Consider the following 26,380-nt stretch of genomic DNA (forward strand, 5'->3'; position numbering starts at 1 on the left):
TAAGAATACATCGAAATAGGTACATTCCAATGAGAAAGCAACATTCCAAGAAGAGAAACTGCCAATGGAAGTTAATTAGAACAGCTAAAGATAGCATAAAAACAAAGAAAAAAAACACATTTGCACAAAAACGGATGGCATTAGAGGATTAGATAGGATGTAAAAACGAGCAAAGACAGTAAAACATGAAAAAAGGGAGTACAAGAGAAAGCTAGCTGGAAATATAAAAAGAGCAAGAATTTCAGAAGATAGTTAAAAATAGGAGTTCATGAAGTGAGTTGGAAACGAGTGCTGGAATTAATAACAGAAAATAAAAATTAAGCAAATTAAGCAGATTAAGTAAACAGTGATTTTATTAGTTTTCACTATCGAGGATATAAGGAACATTCTAGAAGTACCTGTAAACCAGGAAACTGAAGGGAGAGAGAACCTCCAGAAAACTACAAACACCAAGAAAATATTATACAACAAACTATTGGAGCACAGGTTGATAAGCGAGATAGTTGATGTGTTGGTTCTAATTTTCTAAAGTATCCCCAAATACATTTATAGTCAACAATTAGCATAACTTTTGGAAACTAGCAATCAGGAAAATACACACCAGCCACATGAAGTTAACTTCGATCAGAAGGGAAGATGTTAGAAGTCATTAAAAAATTATAGCAGGGCATAAGGACTAACTTAAGTTAATCAGGCAGAGTGAACAAAGCCAAGTTCAGCCAATTTATTAGAGGTTATTGACAAAATAAGATGTGATGTATTTAGATTTCCAGAAAGCATCTGATTAAGTGCCATACCAAATTTACTGCAAAATATAAAAGCTCTGGCAAGGCATGTTGTACTATATTAGATCAGATTCGCTAGTGTGGAAACAGGCCCTTTGGCCCACACTAGTCCATACTGACCCTCCAAAGAGTAACCCACCCAGACCAATTTTCCCTCTGATTAATGCACCTAACACTAAGGGCAATTTAGCATGGCCAATTCACCTGACCTGCACATCCTTGGATTGCGGGAGGAAAGAGGAGCACCTGGAGGAAACCCACGCAGACACAGGAGAATGTGTAAACTCCACACAGACAGTCGCCAGAGGCTGGAATCGAACCTGGCTGTTGTTAGCAGAGTGCTAACCACAGCCACCGTGCCGCCCTATAGCATGGCCAGATGATTGATTGGCTGTTGTGGTTCTGTTCGCCGAGCTGGGAATTTGTCTTGCAAACGTTTCGTCCCCTGTCTAGGTGACATCCTCAGTGCTTGGGAGCCTCCTGTGAAGCGCTTCTGTGCTGTTTCCTCCGGCATTTATAGTGGCCTGTCTCTGCCGCTTCCGGTTGTCAGTTCGAGCTGTCCGCTGTAGTGGCCGGTATATTGGGTCCAGGTCGATGTGTTTGTTGATAGAGTCTGTGGATGAGTGCCATGCCTCTAGGAATTCCCTGGCTGTTCTCTGTTTGGCTTGCATGGGACTGCACAAAACACTACATCGGACAAACAGGAAGACAGTTAACGATCCGTATACACGAACACCAACTAGCCACGAAACGACATGACCAGCTATCCTTAGTAGCCACACACACAGACGACAAGCAACATGAATTCGACTGGGACAACACTACCATTATAGGGCAAGCCAAACAGAGAACAGCCAGGGAATTCCTAGAGGCATGGCACTCATCCACAGACTCTATCAACAAACACATCGACCTGGACCCAATATACCGGCCACTACAGCGGACAGCTCGAACTGACAACCGGAAGCGGCAGAGACAGGCCACTATAAATGCCGGAGGAAACAGCACAGAAGCGCTTCACAGGAGGCTCCCAAGCACTGAGGATGTCACCTAGACAGGGGACAAAACGTTTGCAAGACAAATTCCCAGCTCGGCGAACAGAACCACAACAACGAGCACCCGAGCTACAAATCTTCTCCCAAACATTGATTGGCTAACAGGAAATAGGATAGATTAATGGTGTCATTCGCTGTTAAACAAGATGTAACAAGTGGTATTCCATACAGATCAAGCCACATGATGTCAAAACACAAAAGTCCGTTTTGGCAGGAAGAATTAGCAACAGTGAAGTATCTAGACAGAGATCGAACAGTAATTTAGGTGTCATTGTGCATGTATTGAAAAAGGCTAGTTTGCAGATACAGCAAGTAATAAGTGAGTGGACACCATCATTTGTTTCAAGTAGATTAGAGTACATGCGTACGGAAGTAATGCTTCAGTTATAAAAGGACATTGGTGAGATCACATTTGGAACGGTACTGGTAGCCTCGTTTAAGGAAGGCTGTAAGTATACTAAAAGCAGTTCAGAGAAGGATTATAAAACTAATCCATTGTACAGGTAGGCTGTCTTATGAGAAAAAAGGTTTAACAGGCTAGATTTGTATCTGCTGGTGCTTAGAGGGGAAATTGATTAAAATATACAACAGCCTGAGGAGTCTTGACAAGGTGCATGTGAAAAAGATGTTGCTTCTTGGGGGAAGAAACCAAACTAGGGTTACTATTAGAAATTCAAAATAAGAGGCTGTCCAATTAAGACAGACGAGGAAAACATTTCTCTCCAAGGGTCATGACTCTTTGGAACTCTCTTCTTCAAAAGGGCACAAAAATATTTTTAAAGGCAGAAGTTGATATCTTCATGATAAGCAAGTGTGAAAGGAGGCAACTAGGAGTAATTTGATCAACCATGATCTTACTGAACAGAGGAGCAGGCTGATGGAGCCAAATAGTTACTCCAGCTTTTCATTTCTAAGTTTGTATGTAAATACAAATCATTATCATATTCCAGAGCTTTTGCATGACTCCACTGAAACAAAAAAAAAGCCAAGAAAACTTAACTTTTTTTAATGGTGAGTTAACACACCAACAGCTAAAGGATAAAGAAGAACATCACATGCTAACTTTTACAAACAAGAAGCTTCCAACCCTTAAGTCTAGTTTGTACTGCATTAACTAATATCACCATGATCAAATTTATCCTTAGACTCGATCAGAGGGGGAAGTACTTTAAGAAAACAATGAATAAAAATTACATGCAAATATTATTTTCCAAAACCAACTGTTACTGATAAAATATCAGAGCAGAATACATGGAGAATGATCACATTAGGAATAGAAGAAAATTATTAAAATCAAATTGCACTATTATTTAACAGAATTACACAAGGAATTAATTGCACATCAATTTTATTACTTTCACCTTGCTTGCCTTATAACTGCAGATAAATTGTAACTGTATAAGTAATTGATCAACTAGCATAATAAATGCTACCTTTTCAGCTGCATGCATCAATGCTGTTGTACCATTCTTCTGTCTCGAACTGATATTTGCACCTTTCTTGATGAGCAACCTAAGGATGTCATCCTGTCCTCCAGCAGCTGCAAACATCACTAGATTCATTCCACTTGGGTCCTATAACAGAGAAATCCTCTTAAAATATGAAATTTTCAAAGCAGATTACTCAACTGAATTAAGAATGTTCATCACTATCCCCGCTTAAATCTGATGTCTGGGATGAAAAATCTCCTGGACTTGGCTCCCAGCCTATTTTCTCAGTTTTAACAGGTTTCATGACTAAGCTTCCTAGCTTTTTATTTTGAATTACTTCGGTAATGCTGACAATGCTATCATTAGCATTATAATTCTTCTGATCACAGTAATTTTGAAGCAAATTATCCAAATCAAAGTTAAAAATCCTTATCCTTAGAATATCACAAGCATTTTACAGCAAGTACTGTTGACATGTGGTCAATGTTGGAACCGTAGCAACTAAACTTCACACAGCCAAGTCCTAGAAGCATCAATGCATCATATCTTGTGATGAATACTTTTCATGATAATATCAACCAGACAAGAGAACATCTCCTCGTGTTCTTCAAAATATTGCCATACTTTTTTGTTTACAATTGATCAGAGGCAAGCAGGGCCCAAAACGGTAGATCAACCATGTGATAAGACGACATTTTCCCAAGACTACACAGAATTATTGTCTGGATTATGTGCTTGAACTAATGATTTCTTGACTCGCATATTCGGTTTAAACAACATAAATTTGCTTAAATCCACTACCAGAAATATATATTCTTTCACAATTGATAAAGTTACAACAGACTTATTAAAACAGACTTTCTTACTGTCAAACTAATTTGCTCCACAAAATCAATTGTTATCTTTTAGTTACCATGTCCTACCATCTAAACTCCAGCTGTAGACAAACAAAATTCTGGTTACGGTGGAGTATAATTTGAAGGGACAATTAATGATGACACTGTTCTGGGATGATACCTGGAACCAACACCATCATGAAGGATCATGGGAGCTAATGCTCATTAAAAAATGTTAATCTACAGTTAAATTAGTATTTAGTACAAAATATTAATTATGTTCATCAATGGGCCTCTCTATACTGTAACTATTCTACAAAGATAAATGCAATTTGTTAAACACGCTGTATACGAGTCTTTTAACATAGGGGGAAAAAAATATTCACAGCAGAACAATAAAGTGGAATTTGCCACGAAATCAAAAATAATATTAATGACAGGAAACTGAACATTTAGTCAAAGACTATTATTTTAAGCTGTGGAGGAGTGGAAGAAAGTTTTGGTAAGGGAATTCTTCAGTTCATAGTCCATACGACAAAGTATGTCTGTCAAAAGTGAGGCAAAAATTAGTGAAAAATGGATGAGAGAGTAGAGTTGGAGGAAAGAAGTAAATCTGTTAAAAAGCAAACAAAGACATAGGAGGATTTGAACAGTATACAACATTTTTAGGTTGCAATGGTGGTGAAAATAAGCCAGCAAGCACAGGGATTCTTGTTAAACATGAAGTTATAGTGGATGAACAAGCGGTGCAGCTAAGTCTGGCAATAACAAAAAGGTTGCGACAGATGAACTGAGACAAGGCACAGGCAGCTGATGTTTATTGAGGTGAAAGGAGCTAGCTTGACAAAATGGAGGGGTCAAGAGTCAGTAGTGTGGTAGAACTGGGTGTCATGAGCAAACAGATTCTACAGAACACCAAGGACAATCAATGTCAGAATGGGAAGAGAAGACAATGCAAGAGACATTATAGCTACAGCTGGATAGGCAAGAACAGAATCATGCAAGACCGGTCACAGCTCTAATTCTATCAAAGTCTATTGACAGGTCACGAAGGAATAGTAATGAAAAATGAAACATAAGCATTTGCAAAGAATGCTGTCTGAGAATTACAAATTCTGCTTCCACGTATAGCAAGTGTTTTACACAGATGGTGGTCCACATGTAGAATGAACTTCCCGAAGAAGTGGTGGATGTGGGCAGAGTTATTTTTAAAAGACACTTAGATAAGTACAAATAGGAAAGGTTTGGGGGAGTTACGCACCAGGAACAGGCAGGTAGGACTAGTTTAGTCCAGGATTTTGTTCAGCATGGACTAGTTAAACCAAAAGGTCTGTTTCCGTGCTGCATGATTTGATGACTCTATACATACCTCTTGATCTAGATTATACTCTTCACTTGAATTTAGAGCCAGTTTTACGGTCAAATAGTTCCCGCTTTTTACTGCGTCACGCAACACACCTACATGAACAAGTTTATAAAATCAAGTAAAAATAATTATTTGAGTTAGTTAGGAACTTTCCTTACCCTCACATTTGCATTTAACTGATTTAACTACATTTACATTTTCTAAGCAAAATAACGAGGACAATAACAAATTAGCACTTTGAGATAGGCGGTGCTGTAAGACAAGACATATTCAGCTTTCCAGTACTTTGAAACAGAATGGACATGCTCACATTATATCACTTAATATTACAGATTGGGGAAGATGGAAAAAAATTGAAGTACAAGTGGTGGAATCCGTCAAAAAGAAACAGAACAAATCCAAATATCAGCCAATAACTCAGCCTACTGTTGATCAATGATGTTATGCAAGGTGTCCCTAACAGACTATCAAACAGTACTGACACCTCAATCCCTCAATAACCTACTTACTGACACTCAGTTTGGGTTCTACCTCTGTGACTCAGCTCCTGACCTTGTTAGAGCTTTAGTCCAAACATGGGCAAACGAGTTGACCTTAACAACATTTAACTGAGTATGACATCAAGTAGATCTAGTAAAAGTGAAACCAATAGGAATCAGGAGGTATTCTCTGCTAGATGAAGTCATACCTAGCATGAAGGAAGGTAAATGATTGTGGTTGCTGGAGGCCAATAATCTCAGTCCCCAAACATTGCTGTGACCTTTCCTCTATAACAAAATGTGAAGTGGGAATGTTTACCAATGATTAAACAATTTAGTACTATTTGCAACTTCTCAGAGACTGAAACGGTCTGTGCCCAAATACATCACAATTTGCATCACCCAAGTATCAAGTAATCTGCACTTCAAATGAGACAACAGCAACAGTGCAATGGTCAATGTCGTCACCATGACTGCATCCCCTAACATCAATACCCCGGGGGTTACCACTGACCTGAAATGGTCCACCCACACAAATACTGTGACTCCAAGAGAAAGTCAGATGCGAAGAATTCTGCCTCGAGACTCACTTCCTGACTCAGAGTCATAACAGTCATACAGCTTGGAAACAGACCCTTCGGTCCGACTCATCCGCACCACCAACCAGATAACCCAACTCAATCAAGTCCCATTTGCCAGTATTTGGCCCATATCCCTCTAAACCCTTCCTATTCAGGTACTCATCCAGACGCATTTTAAATATTGCGATTGTACTGGCCTCCACCACTTCCTCTGTCAGCTCATTCCACACATGCACCACCCTTTGTGCCCCTCAGGTCCCTTTTAAATATTTCCTTTCCTTCCCCCCCACCCCCCCACCCCCACCTTAAATCTATACTCTCTGATTTTGTAATCCCCTATCCTGAAAAAAAAGACCATGGCTATTCATGCCCCTCATGATTTTATAAACCTCTATAAAAGGTTAGCGCTCAGCCTCAGACAGTCCAGTGAAAACAGCCCCAGCCTATTCACCCTCTCCCTTTGGCTCAAACACTCCAATCCTGGCAACATCCTTGTAATTCTTTTCTGAAAGTTTCACAACATCTTTCCTATAGCAGGGAGACCAGAATTGAGCAGTATTCCAAAAGTGGCCTAACCAATGTCCTGTACAGCCACAACATAATATTCCAATTCTTATACTCAATGCATTGACCAATCAAACCCGTGTATCAAATGCCGCCTTCACTACCCTGCCTACCTGGAACTCCACTTTCAAGGAGCTATAAAGCTGCACCCCAAGGTTTCTATATTTGGCAACACCCCCCAGGATTCTGCCATTAACTGTGCAAGTGCTCCCCTGATTTGCCTTACCAAAATGCAACACTTCACATTTAGCTAAATTAAACTTCATCCACCATTCTTTGGCCCATCGGGCCTTCTGAACAAGGTCCTGTTGTACTCTGGAATTAACCTTCTTCACTACACCACCAATTTTGGTGTCATCTGCAAACTTACTAACCATTCCTCCTATATTCACATCCAAATCATTTATATCAATGACAAAAAGCAGTGGACACAGCACCACCTTGCAGCACGCCACTGGTCACAGGCCTCCAGTCTGAAAAACAATCCTCCATCATCACTCTCTGCCTCCTACCTTCAAGCCAATTTTGTATCTAAATGACTAGCTCTCCTCGGATTTCATATGATCTAACATTGCTAACCAGCCTACCATGTAAAACCTTGGTCAAATGCCTTGAAGATTCTTCAAAGTTTGTCCACCATCTACAAGGTACAAGTCAGGACTGTGATGGAACATTCCTCACTTGCCTCGATGAATGCAGTTCCACCAACATTTGAAACTCAACATAAAAAGAAAAAAAAAAATTCTGCTTGACGGGCACGCCCTCAAGCATTCACTTTTTCCAATAGTGTGTACCATATACAGGATGCATTGCAACAAATTGCCAAGCATCATTTGAACCCCCAAGGGCATGAGCAGCAAATGCATGGGAACAACTGTCAATTGCAACTTGCCTCTCAAATCACACATTATCCTTACTTGGAATTAAATTACCAGTTCTTCACTGTTACTAGATCAAGAACCTAGAACAAAATCCTGGAACACTCTTCCTAACAGAATTATGCAGAAAACTGACGCAGGTACTCCCTAGTTCAAGGCAGCAACTTAACATTACGTTCTCATGGGCAATGAGGGAACAAATGTTGCCCTTGTCAGCAATGCCCATAGTCCATGAAAGAATTATTTTCAATAGCATACAAGCATACTTTAATTAAGTGGTCAAATAATTTGTCTGATGCACACTATCCAGTTTGAAACAGAACTCAAATGTCCTTCATTTGTTAAAAATATATTTCGGGGCACAGTTGGCAAAAAGCCTGCTTTAGCACACTATTCTATCATATGATGTCAGAGGCAAGGTTAAGAAATATTTCAAACTCATCCTCCTTTACATATAAGTCTATAAAATGATAGCTGAGCTTGGATCTCAACTATAAAGATTATTATGTGGATAAATGTTGTATTTGTATTGATGTTTGAAACAGAACTTTTATATTAACAATGAACTGCCTGGGTTATTCAACATCTAAACCCAAGATCATAGCGTTGACAAGTTCAACAATCCACATATCTTTAAAAAATATTTAAGCCATTTTAAGCATTTCTACATCCAATTACCAAAAAATGTTAATCTGCCAAATTTCAATACTTTTAAACAATGCAGAAAAAGAATTTTTGAATAATTACTCATAGACCTGTGCAATTCTTTGAAAGACATTATGATATGAAAACATTTTGAAGTAATAGTATGAACTGATTAAAATAATTGAATTGAGTATTGTACTCTTAAAAAAATATTAATACATATCATATATCCAAAGATTATTTCACATATACATTACTAACCCATAAAACTAATTCCAAATGTAATCTTTAACTCAAAAACTTTTAATTGCAAACAAGTAACTTATATAGTTTAAAGTAATTTGTAATGATTTGAATATGCTGTCAATACTAATTCTAAAAGTTGTTTTATTGAAACTCACTATTAGATATTGTTTTTGGTGCAGAAATTAAGTCATCATTTCCATCCAAGTGTTTTTGAAAATCTTCCAAAGTCATCCAATCAAGTTGGAGGTCCACACCCAATTTAAGCATTTCCTGCTTTCCATCTAAACATTGAAAACATTAGAAAGAGGAATAAAATTAACAGTTATAATGCAATTTATTGCTACATAAGTACAATAATGGAGAACTGGAATTGTTTTTAATTTCCAGGCAATGACACTGAAAGTAGTTCAAAGAGAAAACAATCGAGGTGGAACGGTTCAAAAGTCTATGAAGGTTCGTGATCAATACAGAAAAGCTGTTGCTCAAGCTAATAGGATCCTGGGTTGTATTCATAGAATACAGAAAGGCGGCATTACTCATCACTGTAGAAGTCTTGAATTATAGCACACCATTAGTACTGTATTGAAGTTTGGTCCTCTTGCAAGGCTGGAAATATATATGCTCTTGGAAAACATTCAGAGGTAGCGAGCTAGAAGAATAATTTCTAATTTAAAACTTATACAAACTTAAGAACTAAACCTGAGCATGTGCAGTGTAGATTGTAGGCAATTCAACAGTGGTTTACAGAAGGAAAGCAAGAGCTGGATGCATGATTGTTGGTACATTACTCCAGTTTCACAAAATGAAGTAGCTTAGGAAACATAAATTTAGCTTTTCAACAGAGGCAATACAGTGAACATGGAACAGGTGTTCTTTTTCCAAAAAGTAACAAGTGTCTGGAATAGGCTGCCAGCAGGTACACTGACCCACTGCATAGCAGTAGCAATTAGGAGCAAGGGTCATGTTATAAAGAAAACATGATGTATTTCCTGCCCTGGACACATTTTGAATTAGTTTTGTTCTCCAATATTGGACCCAGGTAGGCAGGTTACATGCCTACAAGGACTGGAATACCATGATCATCTACTCAGTGAGTGAACAGAGTGCAGGATGAAGACATACAAAACAGAATGCATTACCCCCTTGTCTATGCTAAATTAGCAATAGTCTCCTGGCTGTGTATCTTTAATCTTTATCTGTTTATCTTTAATCCTTTCCAATGTAAATAAGAATGAGGGAGCTCAACTGTTTGGAACTTTGATGCCAAAACTATACCCCCGTCAGAAAACAGTACCTAGAACAATTAAGAAGTTATAGTACAGTAAGTTTTAAAAAAAATCATCTGAGGAATATGAAATGATTGTATCACCTTCTCAAAATAGTAACTCAAGGTAATAAATAAAATTTACTTCTGCAACGACCAGAAAATGTCTGGTTTATACCTGGATTTTCCTCGGTCTGAGACATGGTATCAAGAACTTCTTGAGTCTCTTCAATTCCACTCTGCACTCTGCAATCACTCTCCTCCTTTGTACTTTTCTTATCTTTTGCCACCTGCTTCTTCCCTTTAGTTCGGTTCCCATCAAATTTAGAACCTTGGGAAACTGAGTCTTTATTCTCCCTGTCATCATCATCAGTTGAATCAGTGAAGGGAATCAGGAACTTATCAAAAAGACCTTTCATTTCTCTGTTATCTATAAAAGCAAAAAGATGGTAAAAACAGAATAAGTACACAATAAATTGCATATAGATAGGATTTGAAGAACTTTACAGTTATAGCTTAATCTAATTGGCCTTTTTCTAGCCTTGTCAGCATTCAAAGGAATCAATACACTTTAAAAATAGCTTTGTCTGTATAAAATCAGCAACTCTCTGTAAAACACCCCAAATATTAATCCTGCATTAATCACTGCTGAAAAACTAATTTGGCAACATTGAACATTTTCTTAATTTATTTCATTAAGTTGACTTTCGCTGGTTGCAATCCAGTGTCTGAGAGAAGTACTTATCTTATATTGATAATTTATAAGTTGAAATGTAAAAATAACTGTCATGAACAGTTGTTCGGAGGGAAGGTTAAACTGTGTAATTCTGGCTGATTTGTAAAACTGACAGCTTTATAGTAAGAACAGGCTTATACAACTATAATCAGAAAACCAGAGCCTCAATTACATACCTGCACGTTGCTCCAACATCCACAGCACATATCTGTGTCATTGAATATTATTGCCAGTCACTAAAAGCAGCAAGAATCAACGACAAAGGCAAAAGTACACAATGAATGAGACCATTTTTGTTCAAACGCCCAAACCAAAAATGTCCACACATCCCACTGCTTTAGCCTATCTACCATCAGAAATCAACTGTGATGCATAATAAGAAATTATAACACTGCAGCTAGTTACCTTAATTTTCAAACCACCCTGGGCTAGATTATATGTTAATCAGTGGGTGGGGTCAAAGGTGGGATAGAGTGGATGGCTCACTTCCACAGTTTCCTCTCAAATAAAGTATGCTAATTAGTGGCAAAGATGGTCAATATGCACTCAATTATGCAAGCACACAAAGTCAGGGCTGTAGGCCAGAATGAATAGGAAATCAGTCAGGGTTACATACTTAAAGGGTTACTGAAATCAATCAGTCTTAATTTCTTATGGAAGACTCGAAAGAAATGAAAAATGACATCAAAGTTCATACATACCCTGCCAACTTCACCAGAATATACTACTACATTTAGCCACAATTCTGGTGGCAAGCCTTCTGTCATCTCTTGATACATGCAACAAATCACTCTCCAAATGCTTTACCAGATGATGCCTGAAAAGATGCAGCAGGCAACAGAAACAGGCCATTGCAAATTGATCGTCTGCTCTCCTGTAAGTTGCAAAGACATGACAACATCCAACTGCTGTCTGAGCTGATTCCATCATACTATAGCTTATAGGCGTGTTTTTGGGGTGGTGGTGTGAGTTGCAGCTATGAATATTGGAAATCTGATTTCAAGCAGTGCGGCTCCAAGTAGTTCTTATCTGTCTGAAGTAAACTGTTAAAAGCAAGTCACTGCAAGATGCACTGACTGGCCTTCAGTTTTTAAGATATTTTTTCATCAACCTGATTGGAGATTCTGCTAAGCAAAATTACTTTTCCATCCTGTAAGCGACATGTACCAATGGTTTGGGAAAATGCCAGAGTACTCCTCGAAATGCAACTTCAATCTCATACCTGAATAATTGTACTGCCTGTCTTTAATCTGTGCAAAGCCAGTGCATCTTATACACTCTCATATTAAATGGCTAATTTCTAAACAAGTTCACCCTGTTTAACTGTGTATTCATGACCAGTGACAAACCGACAAAAAAAAGTGAAACTACCAAGTGATTCTTTTTTTTAAAAAAACTAAATAACCTAAATCAACAAATTTCCCAGCTGTCTTAGGAGCATTCAAGTTTACTTGACCCTCCTCTGCTCTCAATGCTCTGCTATTCAATAGCAAACTGACTAATATATTAACAGATACTCAGCTGCATATTGTTGTGTTTTGAAGCACAAGATGCAATCCCCTCTCCCCATCCCATTTACTGACCTTTCAAGGACACACACTATTGCTCTGCAATTCTCACATGCCAATCACTTAATCTGAACTATCAACATCTTTTCTTCACTGGCAACCTACACTCATTACCCCCTAGCACCTCCCCCTCCCCCCCCCCACCCCACCCAATCCCAAAAATAGCATAAATGCTGTCCCCTCCAAACTTTACTTCAACTCTGATGAACAGCCACCTTGACTCAAGATGTTAGCTTGCTGTCTCTCCATGGATGCTGTCTGACCTGCTGTGATCTCCAGCATTTGTTGTTTTTAGTACTGATTCCAGCATCCGCAGTAATTTGTTCCTACATTTAGTTCAATATCTCATTTTGTTGAGTCACAGAGAGATTTAAAGGACTGAGACACAAAAACAATCACATTGCTTGTGTGAATTTGTTCTATCCATCATAGTGATGACTTTTAAGAGGCCACAACTCAACCAGCTATTACTATTATTTCACACTAAAAGGGAAGCTGGTGTGCATTTCTTAGATATGATGCAGTAATCATAGTTACCCTGAGAAATCTACATGCAACAGAGTTAGATATCACAATATTATTACTATGATGATTCAAACTTGAAGCATACAGCTGGTCTTTGTAGCAATGTTTTGACCAATTTCTCCTTGCCATTTCAATTTTCTTAAGGGTTCTACAAATCTTTGAACTTGAAAATTTTCAGATCCCTAGCCATTCATCATGTTCAGAAAGACAATGAGCTTTCCAATGAGCATTCTGGAATCATCTTCCTAAAAGAGGAGCAAAGGCTAAAATGTCCAGAATGGGAGGCACCTTGCAAGATCATAACTCACTTATTAATATCCCTCCTCCAACATTCCATAGAACGACAAGGTCATTTCAGAGCCAGCCAGAGGATCAGGATATGGGGAGACAGTGCTTTGCCAAGTATTTTTAAAGGACAATCAAAATCACAGACTATGTCCCAAGGGGTGTCAGTAGGAGAGATGGAAGTCACCGTATGCCTTAACTTACTTTTTTTTATTCTAGATTGTTCCAACCGCAGATTGCTGGTGTCAACAGCAAGGTAGAATCTTGGATGCGTTATTAACTGGAAAAGATTTTCCATTCATTTAACACAGGTTATCTGCATTGAGATGCACCAGACCATCTCAGAAGCTGCCAGGAGATCAAGAGGTGATAACATTTTGTAGGTGTCTAAGTTGAGTTGCAAAGTTGAAGTTTAATGGATATGCAGTTGTGCTCTTGAATACATAAACTGTGACCATGACAGTCATGTATTTTAGACTCTACTACAAGGTTAGAACTTGCGTAGCTGAGAGCTTGGAGTTTGGTGTTACATCATGTACACAATATTCTGCTTAAGAGACACATCAAGACCTGACCTAAGGTTTATGGAAAAGGAGAAAACCCCATACTAAAACAAAGCTTCCAGTTGAGATGGGGGGATGCAGCCATATTCAGAATTCCTTCCAACTAAACTAAAGAAAGTCAAGATAAGCAATTCACTCAGTCATATACATAGAGTAACCCCTGTAGCATAGCTATCACAAAGACCATACAAAAATTTACTTTCATTCAAAAAAATGTTATACAAAATCTTCAATTAGGAGCAAACTTAAGAATCTGATGAAAGATCATTAACCTGAAATGTTAACCAGTACTTAAATGAAGATATTGAGTATTTCTAGCATTTTCTGTTTTCATTTTAGATTTCCAGCATCTGCAGTATTTTTTATATAACTGGCAATCCTGACATTGATGTTTCCTAGCAACAGAGGGAGGTGGTACAGTCCATATACCAGAGCTGTGGAACTATCAAAGCATAAGATACAGGAATAGTGATTGATATCTAAAAGCAGTAAACACAACTTTAAAAACTTCCATAAGACATACCAAGAGTTTGTTTTTAATTTGGTTTTAAACAAAGAAAAAAAAATGACTCAGGAGGAGAAGCCCCACAAAACAGTTTGGGATTCCCTTTTCCTAGACTTCTGTTTGCAGAGAAGATTGGCCAGTTCTGGAGGTTGCTTCTATTCCGTGCATATAGTAATAATAATTAAATATTTATGATAGCAAATTAAGAGATAGAATCAATATTTGATAACACTAAAAAAAAGATGCAAGAAATGATACTTGATAGCTTAGATAAAGGCGCTAACAAGTGACAAGTGGAATCGAATGTTAGTAAGGGTTAGGTAATACATTTTGGTTTAAAATTAAATCAGTAACCAAGCTCCAAAAGAACATAAAAGCTTGATGCTCTGAAAGGTCAGAGATTTGGCATTACAGGCTTTCAATGTAGTATAGGTAACACACCAGATGAATAAGCTATAAACTAAAACTAATTGATTCCTCGAGTTTCTCGCAAGGAGGTATAGACTACAAAGGGCAAGAGATAATGATGAGCCTATAAGAATTGTTTTTATTTAATACAAGCTTTTTGGTGCACTTCTGTGAAGCCCATCATAATTTGTACACTTATTTCCCGATTTTCTTCCACGACTGTTTTAACATTCTATTTATTCAGTCAGAAAAAGCCAATGTTTACAATACTTTCATTTAGCTTACCAATAAATTCTATTTCCATTACTACTTATAACTATTTCTAACATCTGTTTGACAAGTGAAAATGTTTACATCTAAATCTACCTTACTTCATTTAAACATCTTTCAATAAGTGACAGTATGAAGTTTCCGCTAAAACATTAGTATATCTAAAATTTAAAGTTTTAAAACTTAAGATACTTGACAGAGAAAATGGTAATCAAAATACATAATAAAATTACATTATGATAGAAACATCATTTTAAAAAATTAGTTCAAGAGGATATGGAGGGTCATTTATTGCCCATCCCCAGAGTACAGAGTTAAACTTAGGGTGAAGGGTATTAAATGCTGGCCTAGCCAGCATTCAGGACAGGTCAGGTCAGAGACCATCACTCTAACCTTCCTTGCAGTATTCAGCTCTTTCATCTATGTTTGAATAAAGGCTTTAATAAAGGCTCCTGTAATGACGTCAGGAACTAAGTGATCCTGGTAGAACTTAAAATCAGTGCCAGTTGGGCAGGTTATGTCTTTGCACTTCATGTTACTACCAACAACTCCTTCCATCGCTTGGCTGACATTAGGGCTACTAAACAGGGTTTGTCCTACTTTGTGTGCAGGACATATCTGGGAAAATTTTCCACATTGTTGAGTAGATGCTGACTTTCAAGCTATACTGGAACGAGTTGCCTGGGAGCAAAATGGAGTTCTGGAGCACAAGCCTTTGGCCCTAATGCTGGGATGCTGTCACAACGCACAGATTTTGCAGAATCCAATGTCTTCAGCTATTTCTTGATATCACTTGGAATTGAATTGACTGAAGTCTGCCATCTGTGATACTGGGGACATAAAAGAGAAGCAAAGATGGATCAGCCAATCAACACTTCTGGCTGAAGATACTTGCAAATGCTTCAATCTTGTCTTTTGCACTGATGAATTAGCGCCAGCGCCAGGGACTTGGGTTCAATTCCAGCCTCAGGTGACTGTCTGCGTGACAGTTTCACATTCTCCCAGTGTCTGCTTGGATTTCCTGGGTGTTCCCATTTAAGTTAAGAGTCAAACACATTGCTGTGGGTCTGGAATCACAAGTAGAACAGATCAGGTAGTGCCAGATTTCCATCCCCAAAGGTCATTGGCAAATCAGATGGGTTTTTACAACAATCAACAGCAGCTGATAATCAACAAAAGGTCATCATTAGGCTAGCTAGCATGGTGGGATATAAATCCATGTCTCGGTATCAGGAATGCTAGTCTAGTTACATTACCACTTATTCCATCACCTCCCCGGTACATCACCAGTATATCCTCTACTAGTACTTACGATGATCCACACTTTGTTCCTTTCGCCCTTTGTCAATATCCAATTTTTTGTCAGACATTTCTTTGGGTGCTTCAGCTTTCTTTCCTAACCTCTCTCGGGAAACAGACTAAAACAAAGAACAAGAGTTATAACCAAGAACCTTAATGTTTAAACAGAAAATATAAAAAGCTGAAACTTTACGTAAAATGAGAAATTAAGTATTGCTTCAAGTAGGCACTTTGTTAAAGCTTTTTGTCTTTTGCTCATCAGAACAATTCACAAGAATACTAATTCAATGAACTAGAATATTGCCATCACCTACTTTTCTGATTTGTAACTGATGCAGTGTACGTACATATTGCATGCAAAATGCAGGGGTATGTATGTTAATATGCAATTTCTAATAAATGCAGGTGTGCCGCAATAAGTCCTAATGACAACCCTGAGTTGCTGATTAATTTCTCAGGGCAATGTCCTGTCCAGAGTCAATCTACCGGATTCAAAACTCAAACGAAACTTGGTGGTTAATTGTCAAATTGTTCACTGATGCACTCTCCATGAGAACATTCTTCATGCCAACCAATTTTCCCTTGAACTGGGTTTCTTCTGAAATTCTGATGACTGCAAGATGTAAAGCTTTGAAAAAAAGTCTTTAAATGATAGTCTCCCCACAAATGACTAATGAAAACCAGAAATGTCTCATTGAGAAAGAGATTAGATTTAGAGATTCCCTACAGTGTGGAAACAGGCCCTTCGGCCCAACAAGTCCACACCGACCCTCCAAAGAGCAACCCACCCAGACCCATTTCCCTCTGACTAATGCACCTAACACTATGGGCAATTTAGCATGGCCAATTCACCTGACTGCACATCTTTGGACTGTGGGAAGAAACCCACGGGGTGAATGTACAAACTCCACGCAGACAGTTGCCAGAGGCTGGAATCGAACCTGGGACTCTGGTGCTGTGAGGCAGCAGTGCTAACCACTGAGCCACCATGCCATCCCCTTTAAGAGTAACCCACTCAGTCCCATTTCCCTCTGACTAATGCACCTGACACTATGGGTAATTTAGCATGGCCAATTCACCTGACCTGCACATCTTCAGACTGCGGGAGAAACCCAGAGGAAACCCACGCAGACACGGGGAGCATGTGCAAACTCTACAGTCACCCGAGACTGGAATTGAACCAGGGACCCTGATGCTATGAGGCAACATTGCTAACCACCGAGCCACCGTTTATCTCCAGATTTCAGTCAACTGGATGTTCGGCACAAGTTGTAAATTTTACCGTATTAAAAATGATAATTTACAAACTGTATACCTCCATTTTAAAAAATGACATTCCCTTTATAACTTTCTGCAAAATTTTCATTCTGCAATGTATTACTGTGCTAAAGACTGAAGTTAAGACATGGCAAGCATGTATCTTAAATGGTAAACAAAATAATTGCTTTGAAACCAATTCCATCTGTGGCCCACAATAATATTTGCAGATGTGCTTAAGTTTGTTTCTATTTAATTTCAACTCAAACTTAGAAACACTCACAGGAACAAAGGCCATTTGGTCCACCCATGCACACTAGTTCCAAATGGATAGGTAGTAATGCAATACATTGCTTCATATTGCAAAGTAGATATGGGTCCGCAATATTTAATGGCCCAACACTGGATTGAGAGCTTCCCTGAGACAAAGTAAGCTGCTACTTCAATGGCACCCAATGACATTTGGGGAAATAGTTGGTTCATCTCTTCATTATGACCAACAGACAGACATACAGAGGAATTCAATTTTTTTTTCTAAGTATTAACAACAGCAATAGAGAATCAGCTGGAAACTGTGGATACTACAAAAACTACAGACCATGAAAACATTCCAACAGCAGCACTGAAGACCTTAGAACCTGTTGTGCCCAAGCCAAGCTGTTGCAGTACAGCTGCAACACTAGTAAAGAGTGATAATGTGAAAAACTGCACTGGTATCTACCTGTGAACAATTAATAGGATAAAGCCAATCAAGCGAATTACCACAATTTGTCAAAGTGATGGAAAGTGTTTGAAGCAGCATTTGCTTAACAATACTGCTCACTCACACCTAGTTTGGGTTCCACCAGGGCCACTCAGCTCCTGACTTTGTTATTGCCTTGCTTCAAATATGGACAAAAAATAAGAGCTGAATTCCAGATACAAGAAGGAAGTCACTGCCCTTGACATCAATGTTCCATCTGACAGAGTATAGCATTAAGGATCCTCAGCAAAACTAGAATCAAAGGGATTCAAGGGAAGCTGTCCACTGGTTGGTTCATAGCTGGCATAAAGAATATGATAGTCAATCATCTGAGGTCCAGCACATTTCTGCAGAATTTCAAAAGTAGACATTGTCTCACTGACCTGTTCAGTGATGTTATCACACATCTCTAGTGCAAGTGGGAGGTTGAACCCAGGTTTTCTGACTCAGGAGGTAGGGACATTTCCACTCCACCACAAGAATTTAATTCCTCAGGGTGGTGTCCTAGACCCAACTTTCTTGAGCTATCTCAATGCCCATCAAAAAAGGTCAGAAGTGGGAAGGTTTGCTGATTATTGCACAATGTTCAGTACCATTTAGAACTCCTCAGATACTGAAGCAGCCCATATCTGGTCAAAGCCAGGACAATGTCCAGGTGAGGGTTGGGAAGTGGCAATTAACATGTATAGACCGAGACACATTCAGCATGGAAACAGACCCTTCAGTCCAATTCGTCCACGCCAACTAAGTTGATCAAACTAAACTCGCCCCATTTGCTTGCATTTAGCCCATAGCCCTCTACACCTTTCCTATTCATGAAGTTATCCAAATCTCAAAAATTGTAACTGTACCTGCATCCACCACTTCCTCTGGTAGTTCATTCTACATGTGAACAACTTTCAGTGAAAATGGTGCCCCTCTAGTTCCTTTTAAACTTTCTCCTCTCACCTTAAAATTATGCCCTTTGGTTTTGAATTCCCCTACCCTAAAGAAAAGATCTTTGCTATTCACCTTATCTATGCCCCTCATGATTTTATAAACTTCTACAAGGTCACCCCTCAAACTTCTACATCACTGAAAAAAGTCCCAGACTATCTAGCCTCTCAACTCTAACCCTACAGTCAAAATAACATCCTTTTAAATCTTTTCTGCTTCCTTTCCAATTTAATAATATCCTTTCTATAGCAGAATGATCAGAACTCTACACAGTACTCCAAAAGTAGCCTCACCAACAACCTTTAAATCCTTCAACAGTATCACCAACATTCTCCATTATCAATATTGTGGATTGACCAGAAACTGAACTGTACTAGCCATGTAGATACTGTGGTTAGGAGAAAGTGAGGACTGCAGATGCTGGAGATCAGAGCTGAAAAATGTGTTGCTGGAAAAGCGCAGCAGGTCAGGCAGCATCCAAGGATACTGTGGTTAGAAGAGCAGGTCAGAGGCTCAGAAATCTGCAGCAAGTACATCACTTCCTGACTCCCCAAAGTCTGTAGGACATATACAAGGTAAAAGTTGAGCATGCAATGGAATACTCCCCACTTGCCTGGACGAGTGCAGCTCCAATAAAACCTAAGAAGCTTGACATCAGCCAGGACAAAACAGCCTGCTTGAATCCACATTCACAACATTTAATTCATCCACACTCATGGTCAGTAACAGTGCATACTATTTACAAGATGTACTGCAGAAATTCACCATGGCTCCTTAGGTAGTATCTTCCAATGCCACCAATACTATAATCTCGGACTATGCAACAGATAGTTGGGAACACCACAGCCCACAAGATTTTGCCTAAACACCTCACCATCCAGACTTGAAACTAGATCACCGTTCCTTCTAAACTAAAAAAAAGTGTCAATGAGCAGGTTATGTCTTTGCACTTTATGTTGCTACCAACAACTCCTTCCATTATTTGGCTGACTTTAGGGCTATTTAACAGGATTTGTCCTACTTTTTGTGTTCAGGACATATCTAGGAAAAATTTTCCACATTGTTGAGTAGATGCCAGCTTTCAAGCTACACTGGAACAAGTTGTCTGGGAGCAAAAGGTAGTTCTGGAGCAAAAGCCTTTGGCCCTAATGTTGGGATTCTGTCACAGTGCACAGATTTTGCAGAATCCAGTGCCTTCAGCTATTTCTTGATATCACTTAGAATTAATTTAATTGACTGAAATATCCCCGGTATCACAGACGTAAAAGGGGATGCAAAGTTGGATCAGCCAATCAGCACTTCTGACTGAAGATAGTTGCAAATGCTTCAATCTTGTCTGTTGCACTGATGAATTAAACTCACGAATTACACTCACAGCAGCAGGGACTCTGGTCCAATTCAAGCCTCAGATGACTGTGTGCATGACATTTTCACATTCTCCCAGTGTCTGCTTGGATTTTCTCCGAGTGCTCTCATTTTCTCCCAAATTCCAAAGATTTACAGGTTAGATGGATTGGCCTACAGTTGCAAGGATAGGGTGGGATGCTCTTCAGAGGGTCGGATGGACTTGTTGGGCTGAATGGCCTGTCACATACTGGAGGGATTTTATGGTAGACTGAGCAAGAATAGCGATATTCATGGAGTTTCCACCTGTTGGTAGTTATTGCATTGTCCATCATGTACAACAGGATGTGAAAAAATTGTACAGCTTCGAACTGATCTGTTGGTTATGGTATTGCTCAGTACTGTCTGTATACAAAGGAACCTCGACGATCAGAACGAGATTGGCCGGGACTATTTCGTTCAGATAATCGATTAAATGAGTTTCCTCTGGGGCTCCCAGTTTTTAAAAGTCGGCTTCCCGTTCAGGAGGCTGCAGAAGAACGGCGTGCAAGACGCCCCCCTCCCCTAGCCAACACTGCCCCCCAACCAACCAACACCTCCCCCTGCCCACCCCCCCCAACACTAACCAATACCGCCCCCCAAGCCCCCAACACTGCCACCCGCCTACCCCCTGCCCGCCATCCAACTGCGTCCAACACCTCCCCATGCCCCCCCCCCCCCCCCCCCCCCAGCACTTCCCCAACATCGTCCCCGCCCCAATCCCCGTCCAGCAACCCTAGACCCCTAACCAACACTGCCCCCAGTCCCCTCTCCGGGGCAGCCGGCCTGGACACCAACAAGGCTGCTACCTTTGTGAGTTAAATCTCACACACACACCTTTTTATTGCAATTTTTTTTAAAAACAGGTTCCACCAAAGGTTATCTGGGATTGGGGGAGGGGGGGTTAGGGTACACCCCTCTGTAAAACTCCAGGGGAAGTGTGGGGAGAGAGAGGGCAGAAGGTCATTCATTTGGAGACGGTTCCTGTTTAAATCACTGTAAATAAAAGACGCGATCACTGTTGGAAACACGTTTTTGATGTAATGTTCCAATTGGGACCTCGAGATCTCCTTCTGATAATCCTATTTTCAGATAACTGGTATTCAGATAATCGAGGTTCCTCTATATACAGCTTCTCCTGTTTAGCAAGGAAGTCAGCCATGTTTGCAGCTGCTAGATTCTGTCTGCAGCAATTTTTTTTTAAGCTTGGTCCAGTGGTGGTACTGCTGAGCCACTCTTGGTAATGGACATTGAAATCCCATTCCACCTTCAGTGCTTTCTCTAAATAGTGTTTAATTCTGGCAAAGTTTTGAATCATTAGCTAAGGGATCCAGTCAATGATACTCAGTAGGCTGCAAGTTTGACCTCAACCCATGAGATTTCACGGTATCTAGGCTCAAAGCTGATGACTCAGAACTCCTGCTTGAATGTTAACCAATGTAATGCAACCTGTGGTGAGTTTACCCTGCTATTGGGACAGGACATAGTTATGATGGCTGTTTCTGGAACACGGATGTTGCTTAACTAGCATGTGGGAAACAGTTCTCCCAGTGTTGGTACAAGCCCCCAGGTATTTGTAAAGGAGGACATTTTCTAATGCCAGATTTTACCGAATTCAAATTTCACCACCTGCAGTAAGAAAAAAAAAGAGGACTAACTTGTCCAAACCTTAATGCTGGACGATGACAGTATGGAGTTACGTAGATTACAGATTATGTTGATTAGCATGATGACCACAGAAAAGTGGAGAAAGAGAAAGAATGAGATATTGCCTAAAATAGAGCTCACTACATAATCATAAAAGGAAAACCCAAAGGAAATTAAAAACCTGCACTGGGACAGTATGAATTTAAGCCCAAAGCTAGATTCGAGAATCAGAAGATGATTTACAACAGTCCATTTTTCACTCAAAAAAGGTAACCACAAGAGAACGTGTAGCTGAACAGCTCACCTAACATTCAATACTGGGGAAAAACAGTGTATATAATGGATTAATAAAGCTATTCAATTTGTTTAATTTACTGTGCTAATTTACAACCCTGTGTTAATGTGCTAAATTAGCATTTCTCAAACATATATATTTCACTTTTTTGTATGAAGAGAAATATTACAAGTATCAACTGATTACTTTTTAAAAATTACTCACCATGCTATTATGCAATTTAATTTCCTAGGATTTTTCAACTAACCTATTTAAGCCAAATTCATAAAGTCAAGCCTTCAACATCCTTTCAAGATTGAGGATTTACATACACAACCCAGAATGCATCCCATCTCGACTCCAAATTCAGAACTTTATCGCCCAAGATAATCATAAAGAGTAGATTATTTGTTAAACATTGATCAGCAGAAATATAAAAGGTTGTAGGAATGCACTGCACACTAACTAGCAAAGGTCAGTCAAATACTGTGGTATTGCATATATGGAATCAAAATCAAATGCAAAGAGGTCAAGAACACTGCATTAAGACATAATTCACCCCTTCTTTCGATATATTTTCGATTAGTAAGTCTTACAAATTCTTACATCTCCATTTATAATTGAAGCAATCTATGGATACTGATCACGTAGGCATCCCACCAGTGACAACACTTTATGGGAGAGGAGACAGAATCACTTGTAAACTTATTAGAATTAGAATCCCTACAGTATGGAAACAGGCCCTTCGGCCCGACAAGTCCACACCAACCCATTCTCCTACATTTACCCCTAACTGGCACATCCCTGAACACTACGGGCAATTTAGCATGGCCAATTCACTAAACCTGCACATATTTGGACTGTAGGAGGAAACCGGAGCACCCACAGGAAACCCACACAGACATGGGGACAGCATGCAAATTCCACACAGACAGGTGCCAGAGGCTGGAATCAAACCCTGATCCTTGGCGCTGTGAGGCAGCAGTGCTAACCACAGGGCCACTGTGTCAACCCCAAAGCATGACTCTGACATGATTCCTCCTATTTTACCTCTGGAGTCTCCCATGGACCTACTCTCAATTCCTGCAAATTATTTGCTTTACATATTTTATGCAAGTATTTCATGAATAATTTCTGATATACAATTTTTAGTTCCAAGACATCATCTTGCCTTGGAACTACACAGGAACCTTGATTACCCAACAAGATGGGCGGGCAGTATTTCGTTCGGATTATTCAGTTAATTGTTTCAATGCCTCTCCTCTGGAGTTCGGAATTTTCTGAAGATTCCTTTATCCCTCGCTCTGCCTGCCTTGCTCCCTCCTTCTGTCTCAGGGTTTGTTTCTGAGCAGACACACACTTGTGTGCAGGGGACCTGCAGCATTGAAGCCCCCTGCATCCAACCTCTCTTCCTCCTTCAACCCCCCACCCCCCTCAATGGGACTGACCCTGTGCAGAACTGTGGGAGGTGTGGGGGAGTTGTATATCCTTATCCTCTACAACTTTAGAAAACACAATTACAAGGTCACTAATTTTCTAAACTAGTGGAAGAAGTGTAACTTTTGCTTATTCCTGCTTCTAGAATTCACTAGGTACAATGAGAATCCAAAACTCTATGCTTACTTGGCTCGGAACTTTAATGGCTTCCAGTTTCTCCTCAGTGGTTGCTGCTGAGTAGTTTGATTTGTCAGTCTTCATATTTTCTCGATTAATTTCAGAATCCAATCCTAATTTATCAAAGAGACTAGGCTCAGCAAATTGGGATGGCTGTCCTGAAGTTGTTACACTAGGTTCAAAACCTTGAGTCACCTTCTCAGTACCACACTGAGGTGAACTGTCAGTCACATTACACATTTTGTTTAGTTTTATCATTGCAATTTTTACACAATCTTGTTTAGGAGTGGTACTGTTTTCATCATCTGATGACTTTCTGACTTTGGCCTCCATTTGAAACTTTGAAACCTTCACTTCATTTCCATCTGATTTTACAGACGAAACAGACTCCTTTTGCTTCTCTTGACACTTGTGTTTCTTACCATGACTGCTATTTTCCTTACTTACAGTTTTCTTCTCTGAATAATCATCTTTAAGATTCCTTCTCTGTTTCTGGAATTTCATTTCTTGCTTGGAATTATCCACCTTGTCCCTCTTCTTTTTCTTTTTCTTTATCTTAAGCTCCAGATCATCCTCATCTGAGCTATCCAAAGATCTTTTTGAGGTTGCAATCACATCTTGTCTTGTTAGCCCCCGAGTTGTTTTCTCAAATGTTGGATCACTGGGATCCACAATTTTCTGCTCTTTATTTTCACCAGGGCTTAGAGATTCAGTTAGCAAGTCAACCTGTGTGACTGGATCCAATAAAGACCTCTGTGCATCATGTTTTTTTTTCAATTTCTTAGATTCAGTTGAACTCCTTTGCTTTACTTTCCCATCTTCAGAGATCACTCTCACATTCTCTAAAACATTGTCTCTCAGTTCTTCGTTAGTTGACCTACTGGATTTAGCTTTTTTATCTATTTTAGGACTGTCATGCTTCATGTCCAGTTCAGTTTTAGACTTTTTCTTTTTTTTAGTCTTTTGTGGAAAAGTTTCCTTCACACCTCCGTAATCATCTGTAGACTCATCTTCAAAAATATCTTTGTCTAAGGTAAGCTTCTGGAAAAAAAAAGGTACTGATCAGATGAGACAGAAAAAGCATTGCATGGTGAAACGATCACAAATTGCTGCTTCATACACAGACAACTGATTTATTTCAATATCTATAACGTTTTTAACTTTTCCTCATATTATTAGCTTTCAAATTCAGTATTAGTAGGCAACCAACATGAAAAATACTTTACAACAGTCAAAAAAGCTGGAAAAATTGAGCAAATCAGGAAGTATCTGTGGACATTACAGGTTCATAAATTTGAATTGGGGATCAACTTCCTTCTCATACCATCTTAATTGCCCTTAAGATTCAAGGGTAGTTTCAGAATGATCAACACCTTTTTCTGAACATAATGGAAAATTCTATCATATTATGACCACTGAAGATTCTTTGACAAAAAGTATTAATTCTGAATGCATAATACTGGATCTAAAATAGACTGAGCCCTAGGTGGCTTCTCATCAGTTTTCTGGAGGAACATATCTCAAACACATTCTAAAACTTCTTCCTGATGCAAGTTTAAAGTATAGGAAATGTAGGGATCAAATTAAAAATTTAGGTGCACAAAAGGAAGCATAAAAAGAGAAAACGATATGTAGGTTTTCTTTAAACCTACATATTTTATAATCATAAGAGCAAGATAATCTAATAGACAGTCAAACAAATTAGACATCAAAAGGGTAAACTGTGGCAGTATAAGATGTGGTATTGATTCTCAGAATCAATATTTTCCATGGAGGATGGGATAATGCATATGCTGTATGATTAGAAATTAAGACTATGGATTATAAATACATTTAACAGGGAGTTAGACAATTACTTAAGGACGAAAGGAATAAAAGGGATAGCAATGCAGTTAGATGATGTTGAGTGGAAGAAGGTAGAACGGCCTATATCATACCCGATTTTCTTTTGCAGGTGATTTTTCTGCCAGTTTTCGTTTAAACACTTGCAATACCTCCGTGCAGTCCTCCAGGTGAGCCTCTGGTTCCCAAGTATCATCTTCAGAAGAATAGCCTTTCCAATGAACTCTGTACAAGACTTGACCCTGTTAAAGGAAAACCATGTTCATGCTTGAAAAGTCAAACCAGAGACAATACTTCCAAACAATAAATGCAGAAAAATATCCAATCGTACCCAGTTATCTAAAACAAATGTTGAAGTTAAAGCAAACCAACTGAATCATTTTTATAATTAATTTTA

General features: G+C 39.1%; 1 protein-coding gene across 3 annotated transcripts in view; it reads right to left on the minus strand.

The window, feature by feature from the left end:
- Nucleotides 1-26,380, minus strand: part of mphosph8 (M-phase phosphoprotein 8) — a 49,500-nt gene that overhangs the window by 14,766 nt on the left and 8,354 nt on the right. For 2 of the 3 annotated variants that reach the window (XM_072577426.1, XM_072577427.1), the window contains exons 2-8: nucleotides 26,079-26,225; nucleotides 24,151-25,182; nucleotides 16,302-16,407; nucleotides 10,308-10,559; nucleotides 9,021-9,146; nucleotides 5,476-5,564; nucleotides 3,274-3,414 (exon numbers count right to left, since the gene is read on the minus strand). In XM_072577426.1, coding sequence (XP_072433527.1) covers nucleotides 3,274-3,414; nucleotides 5,476-5,564; nucleotides 9,021-9,146; nucleotides 10,308-10,559; nucleotides 16,302-16,407; nucleotides 24,151-25,182; nucleotides 26,079-26,225 — 1,893 coding nt within the window. The remainder of the gene's footprint in view (nucleotides 1-3,273; nucleotides 3,415-5,475; nucleotides 5,565-9,020; nucleotides 9,147-10,307; nucleotides 10,560-16,301; nucleotides 16,408-24,150; nucleotides 25,183-26,078; nucleotides 26,226-26,380) is intronic. The other variant, XM_072577428.1, reaches the window with a different exon arrangement.

The sequence above is a fragment of the Chiloscyllium punctatum genome, chromosome 9 (genome assembly GCF_047496795.1).
Source record: "Chiloscyllium punctatum isolate Juve2018m chromosome 9, sChiPun1.3, whole genome shotgun sequence".
NCBI classification, from domain to species: domain Eukaryota; kingdom Metazoa; phylum Chordata; class Chondrichthyes; order Orectolobiformes; family Hemiscylliidae; genus Chiloscyllium; species Chiloscyllium punctatum.